This window comes from Rhopilema esculentum, chromosome 14 (assembly GCF_057945365.1).
Source record: "Rhopilema esculentum isolate cy_ngs chromosome 14, ASM5794536v1, whole genome shotgun sequence".
Lineage (NCBI taxonomy): Eukaryota > Metazoa > Cnidaria > Scyphozoa > Rhizostomeae > Rhizostomatidae > Rhopilema > Rhopilema esculentum.
In genome coordinates this window covers 7,325,127-7,346,185 of record NC_142828.1, presented here as the reverse complement: position 1 = coordinate 7,346,185, position 21,059 = coordinate 7,325,127, and the positions used below count along the sequence as shown (strand labels likewise).

At 36.0% G+C, this 21,059-nt stretch overlaps 2 protein-coding genes across 3 annotated transcripts in view; one reads left to right on the top strand and one right to left on the bottom strand.

Moving 5' to 3' along the window:
• LOC135696183 (small ribosomal subunit protein mS39) overlaps positions 1 to 17,812 on the bottom strand; it is a 25,879-nt gene extending 8,067 nt beyond the window's left edge. The window contains exons 1-26 of one of the 2 annotated variants that reach the window (XM_065215480.2): positions 17,695 to 17,812; positions 16,387 to 16,424; positions 15,895 to 15,931; positions 14,383 to 14,428; positions 13,920 to 13,988; positions 13,278 to 13,373; positions 13,054 to 13,111; positions 12,845 to 12,907; positions 12,414 to 12,508; positions 11,105 to 11,194; positions 10,286 to 10,329; positions 9,466 to 9,553; positions 9,011 to 9,071; positions 8,239 to 8,327; positions 7,146 to 7,194; positions 6,475 to 6,573; positions 5,981 to 6,031; positions 5,555 to 5,641; positions 4,659 to 4,687; positions 3,847 to 3,947; positions 3,122 to 3,203; positions 2,090 to 2,180; positions 1,494 to 1,576; positions 943 to 1,007; positions 459 to 527; positions 71 to 112 (exon numbers count right to left, since the gene is read on the bottom strand). In XM_065215480.2, the coding sequence (XP_065071552.2) occupies positions 71 to 112; positions 459 to 527; positions 943 to 1,007; positions 1,494 to 1,576; positions 2,090 to 2,180; positions 3,122 to 3,203; positions 3,847 to 3,947; positions 4,659 to 4,687; positions 5,555 to 5,641; positions 5,981 to 6,031; positions 6,475 to 6,573; positions 7,146 to 7,194; positions 8,239 to 8,327; positions 9,011 to 9,071; positions 9,466 to 9,553; positions 10,286 to 10,329; positions 11,105 to 11,194; positions 12,414 to 12,508; positions 12,845 to 12,907; positions 13,054 to 13,111; positions 13,278 to 13,373; positions 13,920 to 13,988; positions 14,383 to 14,428; positions 15,895 to 15,931; positions 16,387 to 16,424; positions 17,695 to 17,774 (1,802 nt within the window). In that variant the 5' untranslated portion in view covers positions 17,775 to 17,812. Of the gene's footprint in view, positions 1 to 70; positions 113 to 458; positions 528 to 942; positions 1,008 to 1,493; positions 1,577 to 2,089; positions 2,181 to 3,121; positions 3,204 to 3,846; positions 3,948 to 4,658; positions 4,688 to 5,554; positions 5,642 to 5,980; positions 6,032 to 6,474; positions 6,574 to 7,145; positions 7,195 to 8,238; positions 8,328 to 9,010; positions 9,072 to 9,465; positions 9,554 to 10,285; positions 10,330 to 11,104; positions 11,195 to 12,413; positions 12,509 to 12,844; positions 12,908 to 13,053; positions 13,112 to 13,277; positions 13,374 to 13,919; positions 13,989 to 14,382; positions 14,429 to 15,894; positions 15,938 to 16,386; positions 16,425 to 17,694 lie in introns of both variants that reach the window. The other variant, XM_089112416.1, reaches the window with a different exon arrangement.
• LOC135696185 (uncharacterized) lies at positions 17,796 to 21,059 on the top strand. The gene has a single exon (XM_065215482.2). It carries the CDS (start codon positions 17,901 to 17,903, stop codon positions 19,656 to 19,658), a length of 1,758 nt encoding a protein of 585 aa, XP_065071554.1. The 5' UTR covers positions 17,796 to 17,900; the 3' UTR covers positions 19,659 to 21,059.

The following is a 21,059-nucleotide window of genomic DNA, read 5'->3' as shown; positions in this document are numbered from 1 at the left end:
ATAACCAGGAAAGATAACAAATATCACTTAATCATGCAGAAAAATCCTACATCAATGTGGACCAACTTACGTAGGTTTGATATCTTTCTCCTCAAACAACTTGATAGTGTCACTATTTCAAGGAAAAACACGTTACAATCGACAACAAACTTCATTCCTTAAGACAGTGCAAAACGAGAGAAATCCAAACAATTAAGGTCATGTTTAAACTCTAGGATACTTGACCAAACATCAATTGGGAAATTTAATAAGTATCATAACCTATTCTATAAACCAACATGAATGTTACACTAAATTTCGCCGTCGTAATGTTGGATGTGGAGGCAAATTGATAACATTATGTTTTTTGCCTACACCTCAACAATAATTAAGTTGAGTTTTGTATTTGTTTTTAGCATTTTAGAAAAAAAATAGCTAACGACTATAAAAACCGATTTAAAATTCGATTAGAGACTTACAATGCTTCATTCAGCATTCCGTTCAAGGAGTAGAGTCGGGCCACTTGGCTGAGAATCAATCCAGTGACACTGTAAGACAAATATGCACAATTCTATTCATCAATAATCGGTAAATTTCCACTTGGCTCATAAATCTAATAGAATTAATAATTACATTACACAATTCTTTGAAAACAGGATTTAAATACAGCTGAAAAATGAGTTTATCATGATGCAAAAAATTCGAATCCTGAGTACCAATAGTTTGGGGTAAAGGCCTTGAGATATTTACTAGTTGAAAAATTGATTTTTTCTGCCAAGTCAATAGAAAACAAAGAAAACTAACTTATTATTCATCTAAAGAAACCTCAACTGACAATTGCAGCAACAGAAAGAAGAGAGAAAGGAAAGCACAAAGGCTTCATTTAGCAAAACTCTACCGCCCCCCTCTGGGAAAACCCTTCAAATTAAATCAAAATAAAAGGCTTAAAAATGAAGTTCTTACGGTATATCAAACATTGCCATCCACTTCATAGTTTCCAGGGCAGTGTCAAGGCCTTCCTTTAAAAGCTGAATCGGGAAATTAGAAATAATCACTAAATTTACTATACATTAATGGATAAATTTAGTAGTTTACTGCGCCCAAATGTCAAATTGTATCACCTATAGGTCACACAAAAATTTATCCTAACTGCCAGATAAGGATTGATTTAAGATAGAAGTAACTTTCTTATTAGAGTTAAGAGAGTATTAAAAAGACGCATTCTTAGAAATATAAACAGTGCATGCGCAATGTATTTTGGGAAATATTTTTTGATTTGGACTTTTGATGAGCATTTAGGCCTGGGTTGTTTTCTTTTGTAAAGTCTATCTGGCCACCCTGTTTTATACCTGGATAGTCTAAAAAGGGACGTTGAAAAGAGAGGGTGTTCATTTCACATACCTTAGCTGTAAGTAGAGCGTATATCAAAATGACGTCAATAATGCAGATTATTTAATTAGTGGATAAAAAGATAACAAAGCACAAGACTTCAAACCAAAGAAAGCAATTCATACCTCTTTAGGAAGGGGACTTGAAAGAGCAAGAAATATTCTTTCACATATTGGATACGTCAGTCTAACCCTGTTTACTTTCATGTCTATAAAAGAGTATCAAAGTGGCAATAAACATCGGAATGGAAATTTAAGCGAGGGGAAATTTAAGCGATGAAGTTGCCCTCATACTTACAGAAAGAATATTTATAGCTACGATGTTGTCCTTACAATGCTAAACTACAGATCACATCCATACATTAACAATATCTCAAAGCCACAAGTAAAGTCTTAAGACAAGGCATTTTAGGTCTTTATGCTCATGACAGTTTTGCTAAAACTGATTGCTCCTGTGAAAATCGGGCTAGTACATATGAGATTAAGCACGCGGATCAGCGGGGAGGATGGTTCCAAAAAAAGTTCAAAGAAAAGCGAACGTATAGTTTAATTTCTCGAGGCAAGCTCATATTAATGAACAAACGAGGACTAAAGGTCATAGGCAAATCACCAAGAGATATAATAAATATTTTTTAGCTCTGTTCAAAGGTGTAGCCACTGTTAAATATACCTCTGTTACTGATTTAGCAAAGCGTGCAAACAAGAAAGAAGTGCTTCAGTACCGTTACTAAGCTTGAAAATTCTCTCTGGACGCTCTCCTCTCTCCAGCCTTTGAAACAGCTCACCATATACCCAGTCTCTTGGGACCAATTCCTGTCAAAAAATCACAATTGAAAATCATGTGATAAGGTTGAAAACACGTACTAGACTTTCTGTTTGATTCTGAATCCAGCTAGGAACAATTACACGGGGCTATTTCGGGCTACTTTCAAAGGCAGCAATAGGCTTTTTGCAGCAGATTTCCAGAAAGGTGTCTACACTTGCTTGTCAGCTTCGCCTAACAATCCTTTCGTTGCTTCCAGCAGTAAGGACTTCCTGTTAAAAGCCAGTTAAACATCCTGGGACGATTTTCTGCCACCAGAGATGTTTTTGACCGCGCTCTGTTGCATGGCAATTTCAAGAATCTCCTTCCTAACTATAAAAGTCATCAAATTATACTTTCTCTCAGCAGGTAGCTTAGAAATATCCATAACAAAAAATCCACCATGTAGTGGTACTACATAGAGCAGTAGACATTGGTGGGGTTAAATCACCTTTAAAAAATTGGCAAAAGATGCGGTTATTAAGACGAATCCACTTTCCCACCTCTACTTCCGTAATCCAGCTTTGTACAAATTTACTCCCGTGTGAACAGAGCCGGCTGGAATCGAGCCTGAGATCGGGCCGGCTGGAATCGAGCCTGAGATCGAGCCGGGTGGAATCGAGCCTGAGATCGGGCCGGGTGGAATCGAGCCTGAGATCGGGCCGGGTGGAATCGAGCCTGAGATCGGGCCGGGTGGAATCGAGCCTGAGATCGGGCCGGGTGGAATCGAGCCTGAGATCGGGCCGGGTGGAATCGAGCCTGAACCTTACCAATCGAAGGCCAATCTTTGTCTGATAACAGTGGGTATACATTGATTATATTCTGTCTGGGATTCCAGTAGCAAACAATACGTATCGGCGAAGGTAGTTCACTACAAGCTGATATACCAAGTTATGCAGATATTACAAACAGTCTAGGGTTAATCTAAAGAGACAAGCTTAACGCTACATACATTTGGAACAAGGCGATCGTATTCTTCAAATACAATGTCGATGTTACTCTCTGACCGACAAAGCGTAGCTATATAGTTTCCTCTAGAATAAACAGAAAAATAATATGAATTTTCAGGAATGTTATAGTCACACTTTTAGTTGCAACTGAACAGAGGAACTCATGAAAAAATATACTTGATTGCATAATCAAAGTTGATTGCAAATAATGACCGTTCTAAGTCGCCAATTTTAGTTTCACCCTGAATGCGCTCATCAAGCAATATAAAGCTCTGCCTACACTTGACAGACCGGTAAACTGTAATTGTCATCATTTGTAAATATTTGCACTTTAATTTAGCCCGATTCAACGTAATAAGGTCTTAAGATCGTGTGAAATTGTCACTTTTTGTCATCATTATTCACCAGAAACTCATATTATTGACTATAACATATTTTTCAATTTCCAGCATAGCTGAAGCACCAGTCGCGATGATGATACATAAATAATCTTCTCCTCATGAAAATATCAATAGACGATGAAAATCTGATGAAAAATATTTGACCATTGAAAGGAGCCTTTAGATTTGATCGCAAACTAATTTACGCGGTTGTTGTAATCAAATCTACGTCGTTGCATTAAGCAACAAATAGGAAACCTGTGAGCTGAGTTGACTCAAATGTGACACAGGATTTTCCAACCATTAAGAATATTATGAACATGTAGGAGTCAATTTCAAAAACGTACAGAAATGCACTGTTTGATCTTCCCAACAAAGCCCAGTTGCCATCTCTATATACAATTTCCATTAGCATTTTTGCTAGTTCCGCTTGTCCAAATACTTTGGCCTACAAAGACAGCAATCGAAAAACAAAATCACCCAAAAATTAACAAAAATATTCGCGTCATCAAGTATCTCTTCAAAATGCTGTATCTTGGCATAAGCGAAGCCGCATAAATATAATTTTGGTCCCGATTATGTCATATCTTCTTCATCACAATCTTCAATTAACTCGAACATATGGGTAGAGTTTCAGTCATCAAGAATGGAAATTCAATTTCCATTCCAAACATAAGGTGACAAATTTCAATGCATAATTCCAGCATAATTCTAATATTATGATAAAATATGAATAAACATGTTTCTGACCCTGATTGAAAATATTTAGCTGTTTGTGAAGACTAGAGGGTAGAGGTATTAGTTCTTATCGCCATTACTCTATCTTGACTGTTCAAGCATAGGCAGGTCCGATTAGGCAATTATCACAATTCGATTGGTTCAAATCAATGGGGACTCTATCTTGGCGATTCCTTTCACAGCCAGTCAAGATTTTACGCCTATGTTGACTGTTTAAGGTAATTCATTCAATTACTATGCAAAGTAATAGAGCGAGCAAGAAAAATAAATGTCAAGGGACACTCAAACTAGCTCTCAAAAAGCCCACACATTTTACAGGCAATATCTCTTGGGAAATAAAAAAACATTATATCAACAACAGCAAGCTCTTTCCAGGATAGCGGTGAATATTGACGGGGAGAATGCTACAAAGAGTACCTACCAGAGTCATGGCAATGCTGAAGAAGGAGACTGGAAAAAACAGCAGAAAAGTTGTCAAAGGAAGGAAATGAAATAAAACAGGCTTTCATGGAATTGAGAGATTAAGGGCTTAAAAACTGTACCAAATATAATCTTTTTAACTTTTAAATATTGGGGCTGGGTAATTTTGCAGAAGTAGAATAACAAAAAATGAGACACACGACCACACCCTATTGAGCTGCCATACATCACATGTGTGTAATTTGCAGAAAACTGCTCCAATGAGTGATTCACCAAAATAAAGAGAAATCAGTTCAAAACTGGTAAAATTTTTCTAAATACGTAACACTTTCTCCTGATCTTAAGAAGAAGCTGGTTTGGTTTAACCGGATTCCTTTTATTGGTGGGGTGTTTAGCAGGCGTCCCTTAACTGCTACTTTCCTTGGTGCCCCCTGCCCACGTTACTAATAGAATGAGGCGGATGTTAGAGCCCACAGGGCGATGAACGTTTTATTGACAAACGACAAATAAATCTGAAATGTTAAGTAATTGCAGGAATAGCAGAAACTTTAAACGTAAATCAGTACTGCGCGAAAATAGAAGTTGATTTTACGTGCGATGATGATAACAATGTCACAACAATAAAAACTGAGGGGGGATGGAATGGAAAAAAAGCATGGGCTCCAACACGGTTTGGAAAGTGGGGGCAAGGGAAACTTTTATGTCCATTACAGAAGATTGTGAGAAAAGTGGGGGGAGGGAATGGCTCCCCACTTCGTCGGAGGCCCTAAAAAGGATGAAATTCTGAATAGTTTAAAAGACAAGAAACGTAGCTTAATAATTTAGTAGTATGGCACATAAAAAGTTGAAACTTGCTCTACAAATGTTAATAAACCTAAACATACAAGTGGTACATACCATCTCTAGAATCTTCGACCTCAATCCTCCCCTTTCGATCGTAAATACGATGGACAACATCCTTAAACACTGCAAATTTATCTGACTCTGGGAAACATACATAACATAAATTATTTAACTATGATCACATAAAAGAAATATTGAAGCAAACATCATTTATAAAAAATACTGTTAAATCTTAAATATCAAAATTTTTTTAACTATTTTTGGTAGATAAATCTCAACTAAGCAGGAAAAATAGTATTTAGAATATTTATTTCATTGTATGAATTATGCAGCATGTTCATAATTAGAAAAATTATAATGTAAAAATAAGGATAGCAAAAAGCCAATGATAATCCTATTAGAAACAGTAAAAGACATTATGCAACAGCCTAGGCAATAGTCCTAAGTCGAATTAAGTCGAAGGAGTCTTGTTATACTTACTTCTCGCATCATTCGCTTCTAGAGCATAAAGGTAACTGCCAGGGGATGGCTCTGGAAAAATTAATGAGTATTCTATTAAGACAAAGCTAGCTACAATCGTTTTATAGAATAAAACAGCAGCCTTACAGGCTAATACAGCAGGGCCGTCGCTAGCTGTTGTTGTCAAGGGGTGCTACGATCCCAACTGCCGACAAAGTTGGAGAACCATCCTTCATTTGCCGACAAATCTCAAAATTTGCCGACGAAGCATCCCTAGATGGAAAAACTCTCCCTCACACCCTCCCCCACACATACCCACACACAAAGAATAAGGTAAAATTTGGACTGAGGTGAAACACTTTTACGAAGGGCATTATCGTATAGACATATGAAAATCCGCCTGGAATTCAACAAAACCAAATTAGAGATCTAAAATTTACGTTTATCACAAAACAGCAAGCATTGAGTCACATACGTAGAGCAAATTGAGAAAACAAAAATAAATAAAACCTTACCAAGTCCATTGGCAATCATTTCCCTAATGAGCATGCTAATCTTTAAAGGAGCTTCACCCTCTAACTTGGATGCCAAATTCAAAAGAGAGTTATAGATACCTGGAAGTGAATTAATAGCTCATTTCATTACTGAGGCAGGAAAAAGGGATAAACTTCAAAGCTATTGAAAAATGCTCAGGCTAAATGTGTTCCTACAGATTGCCTCACCGCTTACCCAATCCGTATCTTATTCATACTCTTAGCAGTGTTAGACGAGAAGCTGGTCTCAATGTTTGCTTTTTTTAGAAGAAATTATCATTTATCTTTAATGAATAACTCTGTGTGTACCTACAAAATGAAGATCTAAAATATGGCATAGATTTAAAATTAAGACTTTCACCACCTCAATCTGAAAAGCTATAGTTTTGCACAATTTTAATTTACATCTTATACAATTCAAACGAAAATAGCACAAGATCTGTTGTACTGGGAAACTGAAACGAAAATAGTACTGGGAAAGCTCCCTAACTAGAAGGCACCTAACAGTCATGTCAAGCTACCTTCGTATAAGCTAACTTTGGGTACATCTTATTAGCATATATGCACACCAAATTCTAATATTTCTTTAAACACGGAAACAACAAGAGCACAACATTCAACTATGTTATCAATCTAGCCTACAAATGACTCACCAACATCAGGGACAGCAAATTTATCTTCAGTCATCTTGTTCAGAAACTCCTTTGAATTTGAAAATAGTTACATGAAAATCGTGCGTCAACAAACAAATTCAATTTTCAGCGGAACCTCTTGCATTTGGAATCTCTCTCAACTGGGTAAGTATAGGCCTTCAAAGAGCGGATTCATTTGGAACTGCTGGTCGTATGTAAAGGACTTAATTATCAAACCAACCATATGATGATGGAAATGATGAATGGCTTCTGCAATAGTAGCTTATAAAACGCACTAAAGAGTAACTAATTGCGATTTTTTACTTTATGGGTGCTTTGCAGAAACCTGCAAAGAACAGGCATCCCCTGATGTGTTAACACAATCTACGATTTGGTTCAGAACCGGCTTAGTGATCTGGTTCAGAACAGATTCCCAATCACGCTTTCATCATCATGACTATGCTTGTTACATCCATTTTTATATTAACCGATCTCTTTTTTAATAATCAAAACTCTCACTACTTTTTTATTTTGATCTTTTTATTTCCTTATGTCATACAGCTTCACTTCGCTTTGCACAAAACTGAGAATATTTCAACATAGAATTTGCGCGAATTAAACGTCATACTGCATTAGTGATGTAGAGAGAGATGTTAAAACGACATTTAGCATTGCTAAACAATGGAAATTTTAAGTCAGTTCAGTAAACGTTTTCCAACCGTCTTGAATTCCATTTCGTCAACTTTGAAAGAAAAGTCCATTTCAATCTTTTTCAATGCCCTAAACATAATTTTTTCCGGCTCTTCAATCAAACTTTTCAATTTTCAATCAAACTTTTGCGTGCTTCTGAGTGAGCAGAAAAGGTTTGAATTTTTTAAGTTTTTTGGAAAGCTACTCACGCTTCCAAAATTAAAATAAAAAAACTATAAATATAACGAAAGAAACGATTGATGAAACGACAAAACAAAACAGCACTGTTTAGAACTAACTTGCATCTTCCAGATTTTTGAAATACTTGTCATGCTACCAAAGCAATAAAAATGTATTTCAAAATCAAACATAAAACTACATAAAGAATGAGACTAAAAAACAACACTGTTTACAACTGACTTGCCTCCGCGAGAGCCCATTTGTCTTTAGCAGTTGCAAAGGCTGTTTGCTTGTTAATATTGTCAAGGAATGCTTTGTACAAATATGTAGAACCTGGAATAAGGAAAATTAAGAATGTGATGCATGACGTCAGGAATGACTTTTGGGCTGTGCAGGGAGTGCCGTTACATACAACTGCGAGAGCCTACGTTGATATATTTGGACAAAATTAGCTAGCAGCTTTATTCTCTGGTATTCGTTGCTTAAAACGATAATTAGTAAGTCAAAAATATATACACGATGTGTGTGTAGTATGAATTGTCACACTGTTATGTTCAGCGATATTTTGTGTTGCTTGTTCTTTTTTCCTTGTTCATGGTGCATTTAAATAGTACTATTTGCGTTATAGTATTGAAAAGACATTTTAATAACAATCGAGTTTAAGCTACCCAGAGGACAGGACATCTTAATTATTTCCTACCATGTTATTTTTCAGGACTTAAAATGTTTGTTTCAATTGTTAAGTGTAAGAGTCGGAGCAGGTTGCGAAAAGGTCTTGTGTTTTAACAAATTCAGCAACTGGTTTTCAAAGAGTGCGACTCGCTATTTGCCACTCATCTGTTCTTGTGACAGGAATAGACTTTGGTTCGAAATGCCAATGTAAGACCATGTGCATTATATCATAAAGGGCAATGTATCACCAACACACTTTCTAATGACTGTTATCCAGCTGTCATAACCAAGATTATACTTCACTTCTCTTGCTTAGTTTTGCTAGAATCTTTAACAATTCTTACCTTTAAAACCCTTTTCTCTCATCTCATCATGAAAACGCTGCGCCAAGGAGAATTCATCATACTGAAACAATCAGGAAAACAAAATGAATTCATGACACGTCATCTAAGAATCGACTTTTATGATATTAATTAATAAGGAATACTTTGCTGCAGTCAGTGAATTCTACATTGATAAAAACCAATATTTCTCGCATCTATCTAACACTCTTCAATAAAAGAAGAAACTTGATTTCAGAAAATGCCATTGATCACATCACATTAAAGAGCGGTTGTTTTTGGGTAATGGGCAAAAATCTTGAGGCTGGTACAAATCCGGTACAATTCACAAGCAGATTCATCAAGCATACTATTCCAGCATACAAATTATTTATAGCGCCTACAGATGGTTTTCTTTAAGTTAAAAACCCCAGGCGAACATAAAACTATATCATTTTGCGAATAATAAAATGATTTACCTTCAAAAGTGCCAATATATAAGCTTCGTATGTCTCTGCTGTCTTGTTTTCGATTTTTGAAAACAATCTACTACAATAACTATCGTTGCTGCAAAAAAAACACAGTTAAACGAAAGCTGTCGTAAGAGAAACAAATGAAAATATTCTATTACACAACTGACCTCTGTTTCCAAAGTTAAGTTTGTTCGTTCTTTACTTTCAACACTCAATTTAAAACGTTTTGTCGAGTACAGTTCTAAATTGACCATAAGCTTTAAAGATCAATGCTTGTCAACAGAGCAAGCTTACTTAAAGAATCTTGCAAAAGTATTGACTAATACTGTCAATATGAAAAAATATAGATAAATTTAAACCTTTAATATTTTCAGACAACTTAATATTCGGGCACATTAGAGAAATCAATTGCTATATTGCATAATATGTAGCTTTTTACCAATAAAGTTATGAAGACACAAAATAATATTTTTAGAATTTTTGAAATTGGGTAGACAGAACCTAAAAAAGCATCATGAAATGTGTTTTAAATTCATTGAGTTCTAGCTGCATAGGGACAAGCTCTCTTATCAAATCACTGTAACAGTTATCCGTTAGCAAACTTCAAATCTTCAATTTTCTATACCAAATTTCCATACTATTATTAAGGTATTTAAGTGATTATAGATATTTTGCAGCTCGTGGGCCAAAAGTAAAAAACTCTGAAAAAGAGTCTTTTATGAGGTTCACATTTGAGAACTTTATAAAATTATTATTCAACCATGTAAAAAATCTTGTGAAACAATAAAACGTAAAATTTTGAAAGACTTAAACAAACAGGCACTACCTTAACAAGAGGCTTTTGACTTTAAATCCATAAGTGTTGTCGGTCTACAAACAAGAATAACATGGTACATTGGAATTACAGGCACATGACACTGTGAGGCCTCACAATGAGAACAATAACAGCATATAACTTACACATTGCAGCATTTTCTCTTACTTCTAAAAAGTTCAGCTAGTTAAAAAATGAAGAGAAAATCCTTTCCCGGTTCAATTCAGCTTGTCATGAAACCCTTTGATTTGTCATCGATCCCCTCTTCCTAACTGTGGGTCAGTGTTGAACACCTTCGAGACCCTTAATTAGAGATTTCAATACTGTAATTATATAAGTGATAGAGACTAGCTGTTTATGACCTCATTTTTCTACAGAGATTTGTTTCTATATAGAGCTTCATCTTGATGGATGTAATTGTATTACAATTTAGATGTGTTCATTGATTACGTTGGAAAGATGTGGTCATGGGAAGTAATGATCACATCAGATGTAAAAAATCTTAACTTTAGTTGCTTTTATTCGTGGTCTAGAATAGTCTGCATTATTTCTCTGACGCTTACGTTTTTCTTAGTAAACAATAAAAACATAAGGTGGCTTGGCAGAGGTAAATTAATCTATTTTTCTTAACGACCTTTCTCGCACTTGAAAACCGTGGAACCACAATTTCTTCTGAGATATGCCATTTCTCTTTTGTGCAGGGTGCATGCAAACTTTTTCGTGCAGACAATGATTCTCATGAATGTCAGCTTAATATCCGTTGTCAAACCACTGCAGATAATATGACAACACTGCATATCAATAATGAGTTAAAACTTAAGCAAAAAAAACCTTTGCGCGAGATTCGCTCTCAGCCGGTTCCTCCTCGTCACTGCTACTACCATCACTATCCGAACTTGAGCTTGAAGTTCCTTCAGCAGCCTTAAATGATAGGAAAGCCTTAATGGTGAGTTGACCGTACTTTATTTATTCAGTACCCGGAGCGCTGAATTAAAAGATGAATAGGCCAAACTTTCAATGGGGGATAGTTCACTTGAGGGAGGACGCATAATCGGCGAAATAAGGTATCAACAATCATATATCAAAACAGATGGGGGTCCTGACGTACCAGCAATTCATTGACGGTATTTGAACAGAAAAGGGATCACAGCTTTCTTTGTTTGTAAATGGATATTTATGAGTTTTTGAATATTAGCTAGTTAATGAGTTGAGCTATTGGCAGTGAAAAGACTTTGTTTTTCGAATCTCAATCAATACCTAAAGTATAGATCTTCACCTGATAACAGTTTCGTAATAAAAACGATGAAAAGAAATTTTATATCAGATTTTTAGGTTAAGCCTTATACCAACTGGCCATTTTCATTTCAACTGACTTATCAGCAATACTGCACTTAGACGGCCAGTTAATGTCCTCCAAACTTTCAAAGGCATACTTCAATCATGCCCATTGGTCTTTATAAGTTGAATGTCGATGTCCAGATCTAGTGTGAGGCATTGTATGGTATTGGTAGACCAATAAACGCGACAATGTGCCATTGAGTACCTGCACATGACTGTAGCTAGTTCGAAATCATATACGTGCACGTGTATGTTCATGTATGTGAATTAAACTTAGACCTAGCATTTTACTGACACTGTCCACGCGCAAAGGTGACGTATTTTACTAAAAGACGAATCCCTAACTGACAACTGTGTTTTGACAAGAATAAAAGTACGTTTTTTGATGTTTGCGTACTGTGACCAAAATCTAATTTCTCGACGTTTCAAACGTTATTTTTCCAAGCGATAAAAGCAACTGATGCTTTTTAATGGGCTTACAATCAGAAACAAAGAATGATCCTCACAGGATAAAGGGTATTTGGATACAACTATAAAGCAATTCAAGATTGGAGTATGTCTTAAGTGCATTTGATAATCCACTACCCAGTGACGGAGACACTGGGGGGGGCGGTTACCCCCTAATATTTTGGAGGAAAATGGTCTTTTGTTTTAAAACAATTGGAAAATACGACGTCAACTTATCAAACAAATAGGCTTGCCCCCAATATTTGACCAATTGTCCGCCCCTGCCACTACCTAACCAGCAAGCATTAATACATATCTCATAAAAACACAAATTTCTAGAGTAATGAACTCTAACCTTGGATGTTTTTGAAAACTTGTCTTCAATACCAACTCCATAATAGCCAACCAAGTCAAGAAGCCGATTTAATGTATTGATAGTTAAGACATCGCCTAGATGGAAATTCAGTCATTTTTACTTAAAGGTCAAATGCTGAATGTTGCCCAAAGGAATAATGTCCACAATTAATCAAAAGAAATACGTTGACACTTAAGGAATTCACCTTCTTAATATAAAATATCATATTTGAAAAGCTTAAACGTGTTTATCAGCATACTCAAAAACAAAGTGAAAATTGCTTAGAAAAATAAACCTTTTTCATTTGGTCTCAACTTTCTGTGGTTTAGATGTAATCTTACGGCAAAAACCCATGATGTAAAATTGCTATTAAAAATGAAGTTTTTAAAAGACTAAAAAAATTCGAATTGGCAAAAGACCGGAAAACTTACCTTTCTGTTCAAGTAATTCATAAAGTTTGATGGCTTCCTCAACTCTCTCAGATTTGATTAAATCTAGAAAAGAATTAGGAACCATTGTAAAGCTTTTTTTAGACCAACGCTTAGTGTAACTTTCCTCTAATAGCTTGATTACGCTGTGGATTTACATTGATTCAAGACAACAGTTTTGAGTACATTTGAGTTAAAAATGGTGAACTAACACTTAAGAGTCTCCTCATCTTCCTTTTCTTCGAAGACTGCAAACTCATCAGGCCAGGCCTAAAAAACAAATGAAAAAATTGAAGAAACACATTAAGGATGTCATCCGCAGTAATAAAATAAATGAATGGATGTATGTAATAAAATGCATGGATGATAACATATACGTTTTGCACGGTAATGGGTTTAGGCTTCAGACAGTTAGACGAATTGAATCTGTACTCACAGGCACTGGCTGTCGAAGATTGCAAAGATCCGGGTATTTCTTTATAACAAATTCTGCAGCGTTCCGGCCAGACTCAATAGCAGCAATATATTCTCGCTTTATAAAAACCAAATAAGAATTAGCTTAAATCATAAAGACTCAATCCAATTCATATTTTTTTGAAACCATTGCCAAGATATAATTTGCATTTTGAAAAAATGGATCATTGTGTTCTGACAGGGCAAACACTAAACCTCTTCTACAAACTGCCCTCTTGAATTGAATTGAGTCGAATTGCATTGCATTGAAGGCTTCTAGCAAAGAGACGTGGCTAACAGGATCAGCACCTTATAAATAACAGAGCTGGAAGGAACTAGACTTCCAACACCTTAAAAAAACTTAGATAGCATTATAGGCTCTGTCTACTACTAGATTCATCTACAGCTCCAGTATTAAAAAACTCACTTGAACTGCTGATATTCAAGAAATTTAGTTATGGTTTTGAGACAGTAATTCAAAGTCAGTAATTCAAAGTTTTGAGATACCCTTCCTTACCTGTTTTGCAATGCTACTTAAAAGCATCATTGCCATAACCCTAGAAGACATATCAAACTGGCTACCACCCCTTAGAAACGATATCAAAAATAAAACATGTCTTATTACCTTTGTAAAATCTGATCTTGGAGTAAAATATGCATCTTCTAGAAAGCCAATATTTGATGAACCAGGTACCTAATGCCACAGAAAAAACAGAGAAATGATTTTAAAAATGGTAGCACGATAAGGTTTTAGAGTTAGTAAGTTCTGTCTAATCCTGAAAAAGTCAGCTAGCCAATTATGATCGAAAAATTTTTAAAAAAGAAAGACTAATTTTAGGTCCAGTCTATGTTAAATATCTAAATACAAACATAAAGTTACACCAAAATCTTAAATCAACCATAGAGCAAAAACAATTTCTATTCATCCCATTTATCAATCTTTACCCTTTAAACTTAATATATGTCCCGCTTAAATGATTTGAACTTCAAACATTACTCAAGCTGAAATATATATTCAAATCAGTAGACAACAGGTCAAAGATCAACAGTATTCTTAAACATAAAGCACAGTTAAACATAAAGCTTACCTTCTGTACAGTTGATGACAAAGCTTTAAGGACAGTAAACTCATCCCTAAAATAACATCAGCTGTTATAATTACATCTGAAAAAGATTGCTTTCTGCATCTGTAATCATTAGGAACTCTTGCAGGTCTGGCCAAAAAACTTTTAGCAGGAGGACAGTAAACAGCTCTCCTAGTAATTTCCAGGAGAGCTATTTTTAGATAAATGAGAATAGAAACAGAGGAAAAACTGATTTAAAAGAGAACCATTTTCTTTATACAGCAGTTTAGGAGAGCAATCTGTAGCTCTCCTCCAGCATTTGAGGAGAGCCTGGAAAGAAAGCATGAGCTATGGCTCTTTTCAAATGGCCAGGCCTGAACCTTTAGCTAGAGTTGCCACTTACATTTCAATGCCTTTAAAAGAATGAATGCTTAAAGAACCTGGACCTTTTTGTACATTAGGGAGCATCCAAAAAGCACTTATGTATTGTCAGTGAAGAGTACAGGGTATTGTAGTTCTAAAGAAAAAGGTATGTGCATTTTCAAAACATGTTTGGATAGCACACAGCTATTTGCATAACCAAAATCAATGATCAAAAGCTAGCGTACACAAATCCATGAAGTTTTGTAGTACATAAAGTTAATATAGCATAGTAAAAAAATAAATAAAGTGTCACTCTGTCTATGAAAAAAGTTAACAAAGTTGAAACTACAAACTTGAAACAAAAGAGCAGATCAAAAATTATAATCTGAATATAAACTGAGATTCATTCACTTCAAATGACCAACAGAAACCATATCTTTTAAACAAGTTCTTCTCATCATTTGGTAAAATTAACTTAAAAATTCTCTAAAGCGGCAACTCACATAGGGGCCAACATGGCATCAGATTTCAAAAACCGCAAACATAATAGAAAAACTTTAATCCATTATCCTGACTTCTATCAGTTGCAGATTATTGAAGAGGCTTTTGTACAATGCTATTGCAGAGCAGTTAGAGAAAAATAATTTACTCAACAGCAGAGGGGTTTTCAAGAAAAATCTTGTGTCTCACAGTTTTTGATCATATTTTTGCAAGTGAGAAGAAGTAACCAAGTTGAATAAAATATATTGCATTGACATATATACTTTATTTTGGTGAACACTTTATTTAACATAGAACCATATGGTAATTACCATTTATGGAAGGAACATAGCATCATAGATACATAGGGTATATTGTGTACCAATAGGCAAAATGCTGGTCCTGCTATTATTTCTGAATTTATTGAAAAATGCAAAGTTGAAATTTTTGCTGGTGATCTCCAGCTCTACTCTACTTGCATAACAAATCATAATTAAATCTGGTAGAACATCTTTAATGTTTAAAAGTTGTTGTCAGCTTGACAACTTCGATTCAACAGTGAAAATGTTATTTTCTACAACTAAAAGGGAAACTTTAGAAAGAAACACTTAATTTCTAAAATCTTAATTACAAACAAGTCACATGTACAAATTTGGAATGGGTCAATTGTCAAAACTATGAAAATCTGCAAACCTTTTCTTTCTTTTACCATGAGCAGTGTCATTTGATCCTGAAAAGAAATTTACATACTTTATAACTAAATCAAATGTAAATTGTTAGAATCTCTCTTCAAATCATTGCTAAAAATTTCACAAGACTGAAATTTTGTCACTTCTGCAACCCTAGGATATCATACTGCCAGGATATTTTACTGTATATCTGGTCTGGTGGATTGTTGATCTCAAGAGCACTTGATACAGTGGGATAATGACAAATTTTCGGGAGCATTGCACTTTATTGTTGACTAGTGTAGTAATATTTTGTGCTTCCTTTTAGGTTTCAGAATTTCTTTTCAAGGGTGCAATTATTTTTCCATCAAAAAGGTTCCCATTATGTAGCTAGATAGATTGATGATTTCTACAAAAACTAATACACAGGGTAAAGTGCACTTTATAATGATGTTAAGCAGATTTCAATGATGGAAAAAATCATTCCAAAGAATACGAATTGATAAATGATGCCAACTTTTTTCTGCAAGCCCTTCTGATGTTGAAGAGAGAAACCTGTAATTGAAAAATAAAAATTAAATTCATGTACTTCCTAATACTAAATTTCAAATACAAGTCTCATTTGATTGCCGTATAAAAATAACACTCTGCTTTTATAGGTCCTCAACTTCAAGTAGAAATGAGCAGAGGTTGGTGAGGATGGAATTAAAAAGGTTTAAAATTCTTGAATCTTAAGCTTTTATCCTGCAGAAGGAGGAGAGAGTTAAGTTACAGTTGATATGTTGGGCTTCAGGTACCTATGTCAAAATTACAGCTTGAGCTGTAGGAGCAAATGAAAGTTAATAAAGGGTAATTTTTGGTGGGAACTCATCCAGAGGCCAGGGGAAAGCCAGGAGAAGCTCGCGCCAGATATACACCAATAAACAATAGAAAGACAATGAAAAACTGTTAGTCTAGGCTGGGTAAGCTTCATGGATTCTACACTGGTCCATCAGGTTGGAAAATTTGTATGATTTTGTTGATGTGTTATTGCACCAACAGCACATTATCAGCTGTGACCTCCAAGCAAAAGCAATTGAGCTGCGAGAATTGATGACCATGCTATGTACATAACTATAATATAATATATGAATTCATTGATATTTGGGTCAATAGGGGTCTGAGGTGTGAGCACAAGAGATCCAGCACCGCTGCGTGCAACGTTTGAATCCTGGCTGGTCCAGAAGAATTCACCTAGAGACTTAACATATTTAGTATTTTGGATACTTTTTTGAAAATATTAAGGTTAATAATTTTTGGTAATATTTTGAGGGGATAATAAAAAACAAATGTTATCAGTGTCGTCAAAGTCTTGTCAAAGTCGTTAGAGTGATCACAGTCAATAAAGTTATGATTTAACTTTACAAAGTTCTCTGTTGCCACAGAGAAGGGTGTCTGGTAAGGCCAAAGAGCTTTGAAAGAAATGTTTGTATCTTCAGAAAAGAAGAAACAAAAATATTTAGTAGAATGCTTATGCAATGAGACATCGCAGGCACCGCGGAGCAAGGCTAGGGAGCTTTACCCCTTTAACCCCATCCCCAACTTTTTTAGACACCCCACTTTTCTCAGGGCTCCGTGGTGCCTGCATCGAACTGGGCCACAATATCTGCTAGTGTAAACAAATTTACCATCCATGCTTTCGCAAATTAGGCGCACAAAAAAATCCCTTTGATTTGACAATAAACGTCAAACGTGCATGCAAGTGCTTATAAGCTATTTCGTCTGCTATTTTCTCAATTTCCGAGTAAATCTAAACAGTCGTTGAACTTTTACTGAACATAGTTACCTTCTTAAAACAAAATATCTACTGGCTGCAGGTCTCAAAAAGCATGAACATCCACACTTGCATACTCTGACGGCAGCCATGTTGAATCTGTAAATGCAATCGAGGCTGCTAAAACGGAATGAAATTATGAAATGAAACTTGCCTTTCATGTAGGAAGGCATTTTTAGACGAGTTGCAAATTAGTGCGTATTCAACCAAATAAAATCATGAATCAAGGGAAAGGCCAAGATTTTACGACTCTAGAACAACGGGAAAAGATTATACAAGAGATGGATACTTTGATGAGTCAGTATGGTAAGGCTAAAAACAATCAATCAAGTGTAGAGATAGAAGCGCATATTCACCAGAAAGCACGGAGCAAAGAAGAGTACATGAAGTTGATTTCAAGGTTCTTGATTCATTTGAAAGAGGTAACAGGAGCTCCAAACACACTTGGAAATATTGTACAATCCCAACCAGGCACAATACCACAAGTTGTAGCTCCTGGATTAACTCAACAAGTAACAGGACGTGATGATCATAGCCAATTAAGACTTGGTCAACAAATCCAAATCCAGGGACAACCACGTGCACAGATGCTTCAAGTCTCAAATCCAGCGCAAATTCAGCAACAGCAGTTGATACAACAGACAACACCTCAGATTGTTTCACTGTCAAATGCTGCTCAGCTAAGTGGCATACAAAACCTTATCAGCACCTCACATCTTGGCACCCAACAAGCAGCAGGTAATGTATCATTTGTCACAGGGGCTCAGGGAATCCAAGTAAGTCAGCAAGGCTTATCTTCACAGTTAGGTGGAAATATCAGCATAAATCAAGCCTCATATCAAAATCAATTGAAGCAACTACAAACAAGGAAAGCACAACAAATGTCCCCAGCACAGCAGCAAAACCGACAACAGCCCCCAAAGGCTCAACATCTTGTCAGGTCCAATCAAAGTCCAGCAGTAAACCAGCAGCCACCATCTAATTCATCACAAGGGCAGTATTCAATTCCTTCACAAAAGAGCCATCCATCTCCTTCTCCATCTCAAGTACACCAAGTTTATCAATCAAGACCAGACCCTTCTCCAGTTTCAAGTATTGGTGCAGTTGCCCAGTCTCCATTATCAACTCAGCCATCACCATCACCATCAGCAGCAGCCACACCAGGAAATCCACCTTCATGGGGTGGGCCAGCTCAGAGTCCTCTTGATGCCTCTGAGGAATCTGCATATGCAGAAAAACTTAAGGAAATTGCTAAATATATAGAGCCATTGAGAAGCTTGATAAACAACATGCCAAAAGATGGTGAGCATGCCCCAAAGATAAAAAAGCTTAAGCAAATAGAGCTGATTTTTACAAACAAGAAGCGTGTGTCTTTAGCTTTTCTCACAAAGTGTGAACAAATTGTCAATGCATTGTTGTCAAGTGATACAGCTGGAAATCAAAAGCCAACTATGCTTCAAACAGTTACTGACCATTTGGTTCCACTAGCAGGTAATCCATCATTGATTTCAGCAGCACATCAATGCATTCAACCTGTATTAAACACTTTGAATATGCCTACTGTTCGGCCCCCTAAAGCTCCAAGAAAGCGAAGACGTTCCAGCTCTGATGATGAGGACTGTTCTCTTCTTCCAGATGCACTACAGATGGAAATTGCACACCTCTGGGGTAGATTCTCTTTTGACTTGGATATGACTTCAAAATTAGACAAATCTTTCTTCACCATATCTTGCAAACCTAAAGCACCAAAAATGTCAGGTTTGCCACCACTTTTGATTAAGGTACCAGCATGTTATCCAAAACGAACCCCAGACTATACCTTATCATACCCAGACAACGATGAAAACATGCTGCTGAACTGTGTCAAGAAAAACTTTCTCTCAAGATTGTTAGAATCAAGCAAAGGACAGTTCCATTCTGTGACATATATTCTTGAATCTTGGGAGCAGAGCCTCAAAGAAACATTGTACAATTAAGTAATGTTGCAATTAGTTTTATCAAAAAAAATTTAATAGTGTTATGTTCTTTAAACAATTTTACACCTGAGGGCCAAACTATTGACAAAGCCTCAGAACATGCTTGCTACTTTTTCCATTGTATGGTCAATGGTAAGATCCTTCTGAAATAGATGGCTTTCAAAATCATCCTCTGCTAATCATTGATGCAAGTAACAGGTTTAGGGGAATGGCCTCTCCATCACTGTAGAGCTAGTGAAATATTTTGTTGTAAGCAATTTAGGTTTTTTCTCCCTTGTTCTACGAAAAGGGGCTTGACCCATCAATTAGAAGCCCTATAAACAAGATCATTATTTCAGGTACAGCTTATAATTTGAGAATAGCCTTTACCTGCAATTTTCTGAAACAATAAAGAAATCTATATTCCTGTACCATAGGTAGCTTAAAACTGCTAGATCTTCAAGTTTTAATTGCCTAAGATAAATGTCATGTATTTTTGAAGGTAATTACTTTGTTTATTAAGTCACAAATTTCATAATAGTCTTGTTGGTGCAAGTTACAATATAGTTGAATTTGTACATATTCACTGCAAACATATATGGATTGTTTGTTTAAGAACAGACATAACTGTTGATGTTGCAAGGAACATGAAAATTCCTTAATATGTAATTTTCCACTCTCTCTATTTGATGCCCTCTCCTATAAATGCCCCATATCAATCTAAAAATTACGTAAATACCTAAGGGTGTTTATCAGAGAAAGTTTAGTGGACAGATTCAAAATGCACGCCCATTTGTGGATCTTTTGAACAAAGAATCAAATTAACATTAAAGCAAGTTTTGGACTTTTTTGCCATAGGGGGCTATGGATGATCTACACTTGTAGATAAAGTATTAACCCTGGCTCCGTTTTCAGGTCCCCTGATAGGGGGCGTGAGTGGGAAAAAATTCGTTTTGGAAACATGAGAACAAGTTTTTTGCCTTCTGGGGCTGCTTAGTTAGCGATTTTTTCAAACTTTTGTGCAAGGAAAGGGTGACTCCAGTGGTGACGCCAAGTGGGGTATGGGGGGTAATTACTTTTGTTAAAACATGGTCTATGCATTTCTTCTAAAAGGATTAAAAAGCGCTAGGTAGGAGTAAATCATATTTACTAAAGAAATTAACCTGGTATAAAGCAGTGAAACGAGGCAAAAGGGACGTGGTTTAACTGGCCACGCCCATTACCCTCCCACTCTACAGTAGCTGGCACCGCCACTGGATGGCTCAATTTGTTGGCAGATGAAACCTGGAATCCACCCTTGAGCAAAGTAACTAACAACATCCATGTCAGTACTTCCACAGTGTTCTGCCCAAAAAAGCATGAAAATCTGGAAGTGAATAGCATAAAGATAGACTTTGTGTACCTCTATTACGGCCTCGTGAC